General features: G+C 50.3%; 1 protein-coding gene across 3 annotated transcripts in view; it reads left to right on the top strand.

Annotated features, from left to right (window-relative positions):
- The window catches only part of Tbc1d22a (TBC1 domain family, member 22A), a 299,373-nt gene that overhangs the window by 75,524 nt on the left and 208,423 nt on the right, over positions 1-15,426 (top strand). For all 3 annotated transcript variants that reach the window (XM_013025776.1, XM_013025777.1, XM_013025778.1), the window contains one exon: positions 11,261-11,331. In XM_013025776.1, the coding sequence (XP_012881230.1) occupies positions 11,261-11,331 (71 nt within the window). The remainder of the gene's footprint in view (positions 1-11,260; positions 11,332-15,426) is intronic.

Here is a 15,426-nt window from a genome sequence, read left to right on the forward strand (position 1 = left end):
GTGTGACGGGAGACCGTGTGACAGGAGACCGTGTGACGGGAGACGGTGTGACGGGAGATGGTGTGACAGGAGACGGTGTGACAGGGGACGGTGTGACAGGAGACCGTGTGACAGGAGACGGTGTGACAGGGGACGGTGTGACAGGAGACAGTGTGACGGGAGACGGTGTGACGGGAGACGGTGTGACAGAAGGCCGTGTGACAGGAGAACGTGTGACTGGAGACGGTGTGACAGGAGACGGTGTGACAGGAGACCGTGTGACAGGAGACCGTGTGACAGGAGACGGTGGGACAGGAGGCCGTGTGACAGGAGACAGTGCGACAGGAGACAGTGCGACAGGAGGCCGTGCGACAGGAGACCGTGTGACAGGAAATGGTGTGACAGGAGACAGTGTGACAGGAGACAGTGTGACAGGAGACGGTGTGACAGGAGGCCGTGTGACGGGAGACCGTGTGACGGGAGACCGTGTGACGGGAGACGGTGTGACGGGAGACAGTGTGACGGGAGACAGTGTGACGGGAGACGGTGTGACGGGAGACGGTGTGACGGGAGACGGTGTGACAGGAGATGGTGTGACAGGAGGCCGTGTGACAGGAGACGGTGTGACAGGAGACGGTGTGACAGGAGACCGTGTGACGGGAGACCGTGTGACGGGAGACGGTGTGACGGGAGACCGTGTGACGGGAGACAGTGTGACGGGAGACAGTGTGACGGGAGACAGTGTGACGGGAGACAGTGTGACGGGAGACAGTGTGACGGGAGACCGTGTGACGGGAGACAGTGTGACGGGAGACAGTGTGACGGGAGACCGTTTGACGGGAGACCGTGTGACAGGAGACGGTGTGACAGGAGACCGTGTGACGGAAGACCGTGTGACGGGAGACGGTGTGACGGGAGACGGTGTGACGGGAGACAGTGTGACGGGAGACAGTGTGACGGGAGACAGTGTGACGGGAGACAGTGTGACGGGAGACCGTGTGACGGGAGACCGTGTGACGGGAGACCGTGTGACAGGAGACCGTGTGAGAGGAGACGGTGTGACCGGAGACGGTGTGAGAGGAGACAGTGTGACAGGAGACCCTGTGACAGGAGACCGTGTGAGAGGAGACGGTGTGACCGGAGACGGTGTGAGAGGAGACAGTGTGACAGGAGACAGTGTGACAGGAGACAGTGTGATGGGAGACAGTGTGACGGGAGGCCGTGCTATGGGAGACAGTGTGACATGAGACGGTGTGACAGGAGACAGTGCGACGGGAGACAGTGTGACAGGAGACCGTGCGACGGGAGACAGTGTGACGGGACGCAGTGTGACGGGAGACATTGTGACGGGAGACAGTGTGTCGGGAGACTGTGTGACGCGAGACCGTGTGACGGGAGGGCGTGGGACGGGAGACAGTGTGACGGGAGACAGTGTGACGGGAGACAGTGTGACGGGAGACAGTGTGACGGGAGACAGTGTGACAGGGGACAGTGCGACGGGTGACCGTGTGACGGGAGACTGTGTGACAAGACACAATGTGACAGGACACAGTGTGACAGGGGACAGTGTGATGGGAGACCGTGTGACAGGGGACCGTGCGGCAGCGTCAGAGTGGTGCGTTCTTGAACACAGCGGCGGTGTTTCCTCTTCCCGGTGTTGGTAGGGTGACCTCAGGAGGAATACTGCCAGTCTGATGGCTGCAGGGCTGAGGGACTGACTGCTGAGCAATAGACGCCTTGGCGACTGTACCCTGCAGCTGAACTTGGGTCATATTGTGCATTTTATACACACTGGGCTTAGTCCAAGTGTGTGTGTGTGTGTACGTATGTGTGTGTGTGTGTGTACGTATGTACGTGTGCGCGTGTGTGCCAGGTCTGAGGCTTGAACTCAGGGCGTGGGCATTGTCCCTGAGATTTTTATTTGCTGCAGGCTGGTGCTCTTCTACTCAAGTCACAGCTCCACTTCTGGCTTTTTGTTAGTTTGTTGAAGATAAGAGTCTCACGTACTTTCCTGTCCAGGCTGGCCTCAAACCGTGATCCTTAGATCTCAGCCTCTTGAGTAGCTAGGATTACAGGTGTGAGTCACCAGCACCTGGCACATAAAAGTAATAAGTTGCTGAATCCTGTCATCAATTTTCTAGGAAATGACAGCATTTCAAACAACCTCATTTGGTCTTGCCCCTGTCTTTCCAGGTCCGGTTCACCCCTTTATCCCTCAGCTCCCCCCGCTCCTGGCTTCCCCACTTCCCCATTGCTCTGGCCTCTACCTGTACCTTCGCCCGATTCTCCTGTGAAGACTGCTTCTCCCTCAGGGCCATGCACAGCCTTCTCTACAAGGTCTTTCCTGCCCCAGGTCCAGACCCCCACAGCGTTCCTGGGGCCCCTCTGCCTTCCTCCCTCCCTCCTGCCCACCCAGCTGTTCCTGGCTGAGAGGACCGCCTGGCAGATGTGCTTCCGGTGGTCACCCAGAAGCTGCCAGAAGGGAGGAACCTTCAGATGGAAGAAGAACGCTGGAGAAATTATTTTGAAAACTTTATTAATTGAAGTAATTAGGGGCCAATAACTTCAGAAAGCTGCCGGTCATGGAGCAACCTCCGTTCTAGCTCTGTCTGTTTCTCTGCCAAGAGAAGCAGCTCCTTCAGCGCTGGGGAGTCACTCAGCCCCCGGCTGCAGTGTGGGCTCCAGGGTCCCACCGACTGAAACGCCTTTGGGCAGATGCCTCTTCCACAGAGGAACATGGTTTCGCTCCCGCCCTCTCAGAGGAGAATGCTGGCTCTGGTCCCGCGGATAGATGCCCTTTCCTGCCTGGCTCGGGCTCCCCTCCAACAGTCACCTCTCTACAATGCGGGGCAGGAAGCAGAGACATGGAGCAGGGAGTGGTGGGCTTCCTGCCCCTGCTTTCCCGTGAAAGGCAGCCTTCTACTTGGGAACGCTGAGGGTCTTTCCAGGCCCTGTGATCAGCATTTTGGGCTCTCTGTGGGGGTGCTAGGGGACAGGGCTGGGGCGTAGGAATTGAGCCCCATTTGACTGCTGTTTCTGGGAGCTTGAGCCTCACATGGATGGAGCCCTGCTAAGCGTTCACCTCACTCTCAGTCTGGCCAGCCCCGTCCACCCTAACACAGAAGTTCCTTCCTGCTGAAGTCCGAATCAGGCCTGATGGAGGTGTAGTCTGCCACCATTTCCTGCCACCGCCCTGCCCGCACACCTGTCCTGCCTGCCTCCTCTGTGTAATCCAGACCCACCTCCGTCCTGGCTTTATTTCTGGCTAGCAGGGAGCGTGTTGCCCACACCTGCAGGGTGAAGTCTCTCTGTTGCATCCCATGTGCTGCTGCTTTTGTGGCTCTTTTCCATGGCATAGTTACTGTTTTTAAGTCAGCTTTATTGTATGGTTCTGGAGATTGAACTCAGGACTCATGCTTGCCAGGCAAGCGCTCTGCCACGCTAGCTGTGCTGTCGAGCCGTTCTGTGTTTATTTTGTGTCTGGGCTAGGGGGTAGCTTTGGCCAGGCTGGCCTTGAACTGGTGGGACTCTTGTCTCTGACAACCCAGTAGATGGGATTACAGGTGTATGTCACCATGCTGAGCTTCAGATTTCAATTTTTATCTGAATATTCCACGTACGTGACTTGACAACTGGGTGGTAATGGAAGGGCCACGGAGGAGGAGCTGTCCCCTCACCGTTCAGGCCTCACTCCAACCTCGCGCACCTGTGCTCATCATGCAGCGTGCTTCGTGCAGGTTAGAGTCTTGCCGTGTTTACCAGCTTCCTACTCTGGGTTCTCTCTCTCCTTTCCCACTTCCTCAGTGTGCACGCCATGCTGTGTGGAGACCGGCACTGCGGCTGGGTCTGAGCCTGGAGCACCTGTGGTGTGTCATTAATCTGCTGGGGAGGGGCCGGTGCGTGGTGGGGAGCAGGCGCCCCTGCCCCGGGGATGGCTCTCCCGCTGGCGTCTCCACGGAGCCCTTCTCGTTCTTTGCCATCCCAGCTGCTTCCCAGCGGCCTCCCTCTCGCAGACGGCGAGGCGCGCTCTGCCCGCGGTGCCGCCTCCTTCCCACTGCTGCCCTTCCTGGACTCCTGGCCACACCTTCGCTCTTGCGGTCTGCATTCTGTTCTCATCTCCACTTGTCACAGGATTCCTCAGGTGCAGCCCCCGAAGCAGCTCACGAGGCTGATGCCTCCTCCTTCAGAGAAGAGGCTAGTTTTCCTTTAGTGTCCCGCTTGGCACCGTGCTCCTCCTTCTCCTGGTGTTGGTCGACACTGGCTGCAACTGTTAGGATTTCTTGCCCTACACTAGAAGGGTGGGGCGTGGGGTTCCCTTGGAGGCTGGCTGCGTGTTTGGCCCTCCGAGGGGTCAGTGTGCACCGAGTAGGTACAGATGCAGTGTGGGCGGCTCAGGTCTGTGTCCAGCAGAGCTGGCACACGGGCTTCGGGGTGCTGTCCAGGCTCCAGTGTGTCTGTGGCTCCAGAAGTGGAGCCTGGAGTCCTCTGCCTGCAGACCCTGTCTGTGCTCAACTCTCAGGCTGGACCCACGGAAGCCCAGTCACTGGGCTCTCTGTGCATCTCTCTTCTACTTGCTGTTTCTCCCAGCGTTCACTGCTATCCAAGTTTCTAAACAGTCAGAATCAAACCAGTGAAAAAGAGATAAGAGTTAGAGAAAAAAAGTAACTTAAATTATGGGGTGATTTTCTGTTATTCTTGGCTTTTCAGAAAAAAATAGGGCTTATAATTATGAGTTTTCTGCACACACCGTTCTGTGACAGATTTCTGGTTCAGTCTCAGATGTGATATTTTGCATCCAATTAGAACAAACGAGTCCCACTTGCTGTATGGCTGGGGTTCACAGAGTACGTGAGTAATTGCACCTGTCAGCACAACGCTCACGTGCTTGCGCTCCTACAGTACCGTGTATCAGTGTGTGACTTTCCTGGCTGTTGTCTCTTGGTTCCTTGAGAGAATTCTGGAACTGCAGAGAGGCAGGCATTTCTGTGTGTCCTGTTTGGAGGGAAATGAAGTTAAGAGAGATAACGGTAGGGTCCGAGGCCTCTCAGGTGGCTACTGGCCAGCTTGTTTTGGCCCAGGTTGGTGGAGCCCGCAACTGTGTCTGCCTGCACTGTGCAGCCTCTGCTTCCTCTGGTCCCACGTGGGAGTTTAACAAGGGGAAAAGCCTCTTCATGCAGACAAGCAGGGCATTATGGGCTCAGTATTCTTTTCACAAGGGCACTTCAGAGTCTTACTTTTCGGCACTTTTCTTAGTGTGATGGTGATTGTATTGTCTGACTCCAAGTGCAGGGGTGGGAAGCTGCGAGCAGGGCTGTCATGGTCTGCTTTGGTTGTGGTCGTTAGAATATCACAGACTGGATCATTTATAAAGGACAGAAAGAGCCGATCTGGAGGGTGCCAAGAGCCGGTGGTTGAAATCTGGAGCGGGGCTTCTTGTGGTGGTATCTTCACACAGCAGAACGTTGAAGGGCAAAAGGAGATAAATACAGTGTTCTTATATGCAGAGAGCAGGACACCCACTCCTGAGGTCTCTTGCAATGGCATTACTGCATTCAATCGTCTGGAGCCCTTACCACCTAAGCCACTTCCCAGAAGGCCCCCCCCCTCCTAGCACTGTGTTTGGGGATTAGGGTTCAGGCATGGGAATTTTTGGAGGAGACGAAGACATATACAACCTATAAATGTAAAGACAGTTGAAATCAAAGGGTAGAAAATGATACGCCATTGCCAATACTAGTCCTAGGAAAACCAATTTGCTTATAATTACATCAGAAAATGTAGACCGCAGATGAGTTTTTCTAGAGACAAAGGGATTACATTATGATAAAAGAATCAGTTCATCAATTAGATGGATGAGTCCCAAATATGTGTATACCATTGAATTTTGTAATGCATCGAGGAAACATGAACAGAAATAGAGTAGACACATTTACAATCACAGAGGGAAGTTTTAACACCCCTTTGTGAGCAAGCAATGAACAGGTGAGGTATACCTGGTTGATTTGAAAGGCACTGCCAACCAGCTGGCTCCAGTTGGTGTTGGAGCCCCATGTCCACCCTGAAGTGCACAGGCTTCCAAGGACGGATGGCATGTTGTCTGTGTAGACCTTGTGCTGAGCCATGTGACAGGAAATGAAGAGTCGAAATAAATCTAAATTCTTCTAACCAAATGCTTCAAGTTAGAAATCAGTAACAAGATAGCCAGGAATCTTCAACTATTTAGAAATTTGTATGTTTCTAAATAACCCACTGACTAGAGATAGCAAAGAAAAATAGAAAATAATTTGATTTAAATGGTGATAGCACCTATCAGAACTATGTGATGCAGCTAAAGTAGTACCTTGTAAGTTTCATATCTTCAGTTTAATTTCTTTCATTCCTTAGGAAAGTGAAAACTATAGAACCAGAGACACAGCTCAAGTAGTAGAGTTCCTCCTGAGAAACCAAAACAAAAGAAAGGAAAACAAATAAGGATGAAATTAATAAACTGTAAATGGTAAACAAGAGGAGAATTACTAAGGTCCAGCATTTCTGTTCTAAGAAGACTAGAGAAAAGATATCTAGGAAGACTGAGCAGCAGAAAAAAGAGAACACAAATTACCAGTATGGAGAATGTCAGGGCTGGGGGCCTGGAGGTGGTCTCAGCACTGGAGCAATCGCTCCGAGGATGTGTGAGGTGTGGCTTTCAGCCCAAGCACTGAAATGAAGAGGAAGAGAAAAAATGAAGTGGGAACTACAGGTCTCACAGATATTGGAAAGAACGTTCATAGATTTGTGCCAGTATTGTAGAACATACAAGAAAAAAGGAGCAAGTCATTAAAAACTACAACCAAAAAAGCTCATGAGAAGAAACAAAATTTTTTATATCTCTATACTGATTTAGTATCACTTAAAAATACTATATTTGTAATAGAAAAGCCTTACAGAAGGAAAACATCAGGGCCAGATGACTTTCTTTGCTGATGAACTCTATCAGACTTTTAAACAAGAAACAGTAACAGTCCTCCAGTCAGTCTTTTGGAAGGGAGGGAGAGTAAATACTTCTCCATTCGTGTACAAAGCCATGAGAAAAGGGAAGGGACCAGAATATAGACAAAAAATTCTGCAAAAAATGTTGGCAAATCCACTTTGGCTTCTAACCATGGAGAAGCAATCCACTTGTCTGGTGTCCATTTATAAGCAGAAAGCATCTAGTAGTGCAGCAGCTTTTTGCAGATGGTGGACAGTGGGTAGTGAAGGGCTGTGTCCTGAGAGAAGGGTAGGTGTGAACAGGTGAACCGTTCAGCTTTGGGGTATGATTGGAGGTGTGGTGAGGGAGGGAAACCTACAAGAGCCCACTGGAGTCTTGTTGAGTAGAGCAATTGGGATGGAAGTTTGGGAGAGACTGCGTGGAGGGCATTGTCCTCCCTCTGTGAAGGGTGGCCCCCCCCCCCAGGCCTTAGCTGAGTGCTGATCTGCTCAGGAGCGGGGAGAAGTCACAAGTGGAATTATTTCACAAGTGGAATAATTTCTGAGCACATGGTGCAAAGCCTCCTGGTGGCTTGATTCCATTTCCTACGTTGCCAGAGTTCACCTGTGCTGTGTGTAAAGGAATACCTCAGAGGCCCGGGAACGGAGGAGAGAGCACGTGCAGGAACCCCACAGGGGTGTGAAGCCTGCACGGGAAGCCTGTCCTGCCCTGCAGAGCGCTCTTCAGGCATGGATAGGGCTGGGCTGCTGGCAGGGGGGATGGGATAAGACACCTTCCGCTCTTACAGAGGCAACAAATGGATACCTGGCATATCTAGCATTCAACAACGAGTATGCAGTGCACAGTCAAACCGGGAAACACGACCCATCATCAGAAGAAACACCAGCCATTAGAAACAGACTCTCAGTCAACAATAAAGCCAAACAGCCTAGTGAGCGATTCAACGTGTGTTGAGAAAAGGCACAGAAATGGCCAGTAGGTGCACCGAAGTCTGTTTAGTGCTTAACATCATTAGTCATCACATCATTACTTTGCTAATTAAAATCACAGTGGGATGCCAATTAACACTTCCTACCATGACCAAAGTGAAAAAGACCAACAGTACTACACTGAGACCCGGATGGAGAGCGACTTTGGCACACTGCTGCACTGTGGTGCACAGACACTTTGAAGAACTGTCTTGTGGCAGACAGGACACAGCCCTGCGGGAGGGCAGGTGGGCCGGCCCCACAGCAGGAGGCGGAGCTGGCACTGGCATCACAGGATGTGGGCCTGGCAGGGCTTTGGCTGGAAAGCTGGCATTTGAGATAAAGATGTAGAGACGGCGTGGTTCCTGTGACGCGCATGTCCCTGACATTTCCTACTTCTCTTTCGCCAGTGGAGAGAAGCCATTGGTTTTGGAACGTTCTTGCACTTGACCATCCAGCTTGCCCCAGACGTCTTCCCTCTCTCTGGGCTGGCTTCACCTTCAAGTGGCCTGAGCCCTGGGTGGTTGTAGTAGGCCTGACCCTCACGTCTGACTTGGCAACTTTCAGAGAAGCCTCTTTGGATTAGGTGGGGTGGGGTCGACGTCCCTGGGCTGGTTCCCTCCCCTGGGCTGCTGCAGGGAGGGGGGCTCCCCTGGGGGTGGTAAGTGGGCCTTGGGGAAAGTCTTCATGAGGCAGCTGTCAGCCCAGGGAGGTGGCTTTTCCCCATGGCGGTAATTCAACGCATCCTTGAAGTGATAAGATTCCCTCGTGGGCCCATTCCTTCATTCTCTGTGTGAATCCTGCTGTGTGAGTTATTCTTGCTGGGTTTGGACCTGCTATTATTTTGGATCTATTTATCTGTATTCCTAAGTGAGATTGGTCTGTGCTTCAGTCTTTTAAAGAATGGTAGTTAATATATCAAGAACTTCTGTGTGACATTGGCCTCTCACTTAACCTCTCTGAGACCATGTCCTATTGATACAGCACTGCTCACAGCCCTAATTAATGCAGACTGTTCTGAGGATCAAGTAGATAACATATGTGGAAAGCTCTCTTTAAACACAAAAGCTTAAACAAAATTAGGTCTTTATCTCCTGCTGTATGTTCAAGATTTTTGGCTTTTTGAAGGTTTCTTTTAATGAGGAGGCAGGATCACATTAACGAGCGAGTTTTCTCTGTGCATTCTCATAAATCATAATCAGAAATCCAAGTTGTGTGGCGGGAGAGCCTCCGTGGCAAACTCCGTCACGGCTGCTCAGGTATTAGGTTTCTGCTTTCCATCCTGTCCTTAGGGAGCTGGGGGAGACTTGATAATTGCTGAGATTGCTGGAAGATGTGAATTATCGCTAGTGTGATCAACCAATTAATCTGTACTTACTTCACTTAGACTTTAGTAATTGGAAAAAGATTAGATGTCAGGGCTTTGCATTTTGTTGATTATATTACCGAAGTCTTCCTTTTAATCATTTCTTTTATTCATAGTATTTTTCGTCAGCTCTGAGTTGTTAGGAGAAGAACCTCATAGTGGATTCCTAACTTCAGCGAAGGAAGTAATTACCTCGGGTTCAGCTGCATTTAATACACTTGCACACTGGTATGTGCTTTCAGGCCCTGTAGGCCGTGCAGGTGGGTGCTCAGGGAGAGGCTAAGGTCGGACAGAATCAGGGTTCTGACCGTGGCTCAGGTTTCTTCTAGTCAACTCCCTCCTGCTTCTCTGCCTTAGGTTGGTCTAATGTGAAGCTTTGCTATTCTGGCTAGGTATAGCTTGGCTGTCTCCTTTCATTAGTTCTGTGTTAAAGGTGAGCTTATCGCAAGAAACTGGTGATAAGAAAATGCCATGGTCGTTTCGGTCTTCATTTTATTTTATTTTACTTATTTTGTGTAGCTCCACAAAAGCGTTTCAATTCAGCGTGTCCGTCAGTACAAAGCATCTTGGTCAGTGCCATCCTTTCCCCCAACCTCAGCCTCAGCCATTCCCTCACATATGCACGTGAACGTTATGACTGCATTTGTCCATGCTTCCTCTCTCAATTCCTCTGTCCTCTAGACAAAGACCTCACTCTCTGCCCTGCAACAATATATGTTCCAGTGTCCAGGGATTCTCATTTTGTTAAACTGTAAGTTAGTTGTTCCAAGAAGTTATACCATTGTAATTCTTCCCATATCTTTATATATTATATATTTAAATAAACATAAATATATAAATACCTATTTAAACATTAAATATATTTAAATATATTAGTATATATTTAAATATATACTTATATATTTAAATATATTAAATAAATATATAATATGGTGCAATCCTCTCCTAAGAATAGCCTCCTTTTGGTCTCACTGTATGAATGTTTAGAATCCTTTTTAATTCGTCATGTGCGAGTGTAATTTTTTTATCTTTTACCATCCAATGTGTTTACTTGTAGATTTATAGGCACATTCTATTTATTACAAAAGAGGGAAGCCATGCAACCTGTGTGTCTTTGAGTCTGGCTTACTTTGCTTAATAGAACTTTTCCAGGTCTTCCTATTTCCTTATGAATGGTGCAAAGTCATTCTCTCTGATGGAAGCAAGACTTCCATTGTGTGCACAGCTGTGTGCACACGATGATGTAAAATTATGTTTATCGAAATGAACGCCAAGAAAAGGGAACAAGAGATTTTTTGTTGTTATTTTGCCTTTTGTTTTTGTTTTCTCCTTTGTCACTGTGACTGATTTCTGTACCTTTTGACTTCTATGTAAATTGATCTGTTTGGGGGAGGGTAGGGAGGAGCTCAGGAATGGTGGGACAAAAAAGGGTGAACAGATGCAGCAGTGATACTCACTAGACACTGTCCTGACCTTGAGGAGGGGAGTTGGGAGGAAAAAACTGGGAGAAAATGAGGGAAGAGGTGACACTGTTCAAAAAGACATGTCCTCCTTACCTGGCTGAGGGAACTGCACTGCAACCCCTCTATAGATCACGTTTACAACAAGAATAAGTAAATAAATGAACATACGGTGAGAGTGAGGTGGGTGAGGAGGACGTGCCCAAGCTGGTGAGAGAGCTTCGGGGGCTGGGGTAGGAATTGAGAGGAAGAAGGCGAGGGTCCCTGTCCCGGGAGGAAGGGCCTCCCCTGTTCCTGTTGGCTTCAGGCCCATTGGGTGCATCTTGCAAACATGTGCCTTTGGGTCTCGCTCATCGTGGACAAGCAGGGTCTGAGGCGCTTACCATTTACTCTCATTGCGGGTCCATTTACAGGCTCCACTGTGCCCTGTGTTGATAGTGGGTGTGTGAAGGCCCAGGGAAGCTGGCTGACCTTTGATAAACTCTGCTTTTCCTTGTCTCCCCTCTTTTGTCAACAGAGGAGTTACGGAAGCTGAGTTGGTCCGGAATCCCTAAGCCAGTTCGTCCAATTACGTGGAAACTCCTCTCGGTAAGTGTGTGCCCTGCTCACCCTACGTGGTCCCGCATCCCTCCTCCTCTGAGCACAGCCGAGAGGCTGGCTGGAGCCTGGCCCTCCATACAGCCCACGTACTTGCCTGATTTGGTCGCACACTGACCCGAGGCTTCACTGCGTATGGCCAAGATGGCATTGTCTGCTCTGGGCTTAATTTCAAGGTTGAGTTGGCAAGGCTGGCAGAAGGTGAGGATAAGTGGTAACTTGTGACAACTGTATTCTTTTGCTCTGATTTTTATTATTAGAAAAGAAAACTTTGTAATATGCTCAGACATGTCATTTAGGAAGCACAGCTAGAAGATTATTCAGCCCTGAGAAGTTGAAACAGGAAGTGTGTTTTTGTAAAGGATTAGTAGTGCTGTTAGCACACAGAGAAAAGAGGAGGTGATGTTAGAAGCAGTGTGTGTGTGTCTGTGACGGAGGCTGGAGGAGGTACCCTCAGCCTCTCCGCTGCCTGGTGGGGGGCGACTGCATCTGCGCTTATGTACCCACCCAGGTTCAGGTCAGAAGTGAATGTGGCCCCGATGAAAATTTCAGAATAGTTGACTGTTTCCTTTCTTTTCCTCCATTATTTTTGGAGGTAAGTCGATAGGAAACTCTTAAGTGCCCACTCTAAATTGGGTCTGACTCTCAGTGTTTAAAAGACTCTTTCTCTCGAATGAGTCTTAATAAATTTGCAGCTTAGTACCTCGTAATCCTAAATGCAGATGCTGCTCTGAGTAACAAATATTTATTGATTAAATATTCTCTTGCAATTAAAGCTAGACCTGCTGTGATTGTTCATATTTTTACTTTGTGTATTGTTTTAATCTTATGGATTGATACCCAGCTTTCCAAATATCCTTTAAGATAGGTTACAAGCCTTTTAGATTATTGATGGGTGGTTCTATGAAATTACCCTGAAGTTACTTAATTGCAATTTGGTATTTGTTAAGGATGTGAGTGGAAGGCTTCCTATGTGTTGTTTTCTGCTGGCTTTTGAGTTCTGCCTCTCTGTGGGTCAGAGCTGCCATGACTGGCCGTGTTGAGCTCTGTGCTGGCTGCCACGTTAATGGGCATGGGGGTGAGTAGCACAGAGGAGCAGGGGGAGACGTGGGCTGTCCCGCCCTGTAGGTGGAAATGAGAGGGGGGTAGCTGTGAGACTGGAGTGCAGGTAGAGCGGATCAGAGAAAATCCACTCTTCTCCAGCCCATCTGCTTACCTGTCCTGATCACAGAGACTTTGCTTAGGAGACAGTGATGAATGGACAGTCAGCTTCCCGGAGGAGGAGATTGGGCTGCAGACTGGCCACAGGGAAAACACAGCTTAGTGTGCGACAACACACTTGTGGGGTGTTGAGTGTGGACCAGTGGTGGGGAGCAGCCCAGTACCAAGGGCAGCTTCATGGGGAGGAGACGATGCTGTAGTCTGTGAGACCACCGAGAGGTGTATCAGCAGGCCAGGGCTTGGAGAGGGGTACCTGGAGGCCAGGGAGGGAGGACTTGGCACCAGGATGATGTGAACGGGGTAGCTTTTGGACCTCTCCTAGGTCTGGTTTCAGCAGACGATAAATACCAGGTGTATAAGCCAAGTCAGCCCCAGGGGAGGAGGCTCCAAGAAGGGGGCCGGGCCAGGCCCTCTGGCATAGTGGCCTGCTCATGTGACATAGCAGAAGGGCTGTCCGTGTCCCCTGGGAAAGGCGCTGGCGTCGCAGGTGGGCAGGGCAGAAGCAGTGGCTGGAATTGCACTAGGAATAACTCTCAAGGGTTTGGGAAGGGAGTTGATTTCGCCAAGGGCTGCGGGGTGTGGAGGGGTGGGTAGAGTCTGCGACAGCCAGAGAGGGAGTTCTGAAGGGAGGCGTGTGCTGTTGGAGTTCTGCCTCTCTGGAACACGGCTGCTTGGTGGCTCCAGCTCTCTAGCGGGAGCCCACCAGCCGAGGGCGCTGCCCGCCACGGCGGTCGGGAGGTGAAAGGTGGTCGGTGTCCACAGGCCTCTTTCAGCCATGAGAGGTGGACTCCGAAGCGCACTTGCCATCTCCGTGCCTGGTACCTGGTGGTCACTCATCATCACCCTGAGCAAGGTCTTCTGTGGTTGGATCCTGGAGATGGTGAAGTCATGACCAGCAGGTGCTTCCCGTGTGTGACTGCTAGGCCCTCAGCAAGTGTGGGAAACGGTGGGAGAGCACCCAGTGACAGGCAAGGCGGGGGGCGGGGAGGAGAGAGTCATCCCACCAAGTCTGCTTCTCCATCACTCTCCGAATCCTGGAGATTTGGCCCGGCTTGCCCAGCAACTAGCTGGGAGCTGTGGCAGGTCCACTGCCTGGGTCACAAAGCAAGCCAGAACCTGGGCTGGACCCCGGTGTCAGGTGTGCACTGACCTGGTTATACTGTGGACCGGTGTGTTCAGGGAGCCCCTGCCTGCTGAGAGGCAGCAGTGAGGCTGGCGAGGACGGGGCAGGCTGCCGAGCTGTGTTTTTTCATTCTGGTCGCATGTTAGTGTCACCTGAAAACTCAGGACATGCGGCTGAGGCCCCTCGTGTGCTGGGGAGACTGGTGTTCCAGGACTGTCAGAATCCCTGCAGGATGGGACCAGGCTGCTCACGAGCCGGTGGGGAGCCGTGCCAGGCTGGGGTGGGGCTGCGGCGCAGGGTGTGCTGGGTGAGCGGGTCTGACGGTTTGTCTGGATGGCTTGGTGGGTGAGATGGCAGTGGTCCATTCCAGGTACTCAGTCCTGCAGGACCAAGAAGATGTCATCCTATGTCCTGTTTAGAAAGACAGAGAGCCAGTGCTGTACCAGATGATGGAGCTAGTTCAAAGCCGGGTGCACTTGTGACTTTTCTCCAATGTGTTTACCTTTTATCATCAGCTAGCATTGTCTTGGCGTCTGTGGGAATCTGCTTCAGTGGGAAGGATGAGTGGCATGGTTCTCATCATTCCTGAAATAGCACAGATGCTGTCGCGGGTGTGCTGCTGAACCACATGGAAATCATAGCCAGGCACTCTAGTACTTTCTTCTTCCTTCCTTCCTTCTTCCTCTTTCTCCTCCCTTTCCTCTCCCCTCTTCTTTCTCCCTCCCACCACTACCTCTTTCTTCTCCCCCCTTCTTTCCTCCTCTTCCTGCTCCTCTTTCTTTTTGGTGCTGGCCCTGGGGCTTGAACTCAAGTCCTGGTTGCTGTCCCTGAGCTTTTTTGCTCAAAGCTAGTGCTCTATCACTTAAGCTCTACCACTTCCCACTTTTTGGTGGTTAATTGGAGATAAGGGTCTCATATACTTTCCTAGTTGGAATTAGCCTAGCTTAGAATTAGCCTCCTGATTAGCCAGGCTTACAGGTGTCAACCACTGGTGCCAGGCTCCAGTACCTTCATAAAGATCCGTGCTGTAGAGAATCATAGCTTGGCCTCTTGTTTTTAATAACAATTTCAGAAGCATTGGATGAAAACTAATTACACTTTAACATTTGTGCCAATGAGTACAATGGTTAAAGATGATCAGGGAGGGTCCAGGATCCTGTTGTCTTCTTGCTCTCTGCTGAGGCAAGTTTGCATATGAACACAGCTGGGCGGGAACAAGCTGGCTGTGTGTCACTGGGACAATTTAGATATAAGTATATGCATGCATTGTTTTACATTTATGATTAGTGTTTTTATAGCATGCTAATACAGCAATTAAGTTTTCTGTAGTTCTGTCATTTAAAATTCATTGCATACTTGAATATATCATTTGCATAATTTTTAGTCTTGCTTAATTATTGAAAGGCCTCTACTTGCGCGTGTGTTTTCTTCTAGGAATGGGATGTCAGGAGTATGTGGGGGTGTTTTTATCTCGCCGGTTCCACTAATGGCTTACTTGTCTTTTAGTATCTGTGTTTCAGTGAGTTAAAATTTGGGGTACGTGTTTGTAAGATGCTTACTCATACTCACCAGGGAGACTATGGTGTCTGTCCTTCATACTCTGTCCACACCACTTCTGATGACCAGCCTGGAGGCTCCTGCTGTCCCGCACCCACGCCTGGGTCCCTGGCTGGACACACAGGCTCTTCTTTTTAGCAACTGTTTATAGCTCCATGCCAGTCACCTGTAGCATGCAGATGTTC

Source organism: Dipodomys ordii, unplaced genomic scaffold, assembly GCF_000151885.1.
Source record: "Dipodomys ordii isolate 6190 unplaced genomic scaffold, Dord_2.0 Scaffold87, whole genome shotgun sequence".
NCBI classification, from domain to species: Eukaryota; Metazoa; Chordata; class Mammalia; order Rodentia; family Heteromyidae; genus Dipodomys; species Dipodomys ordii.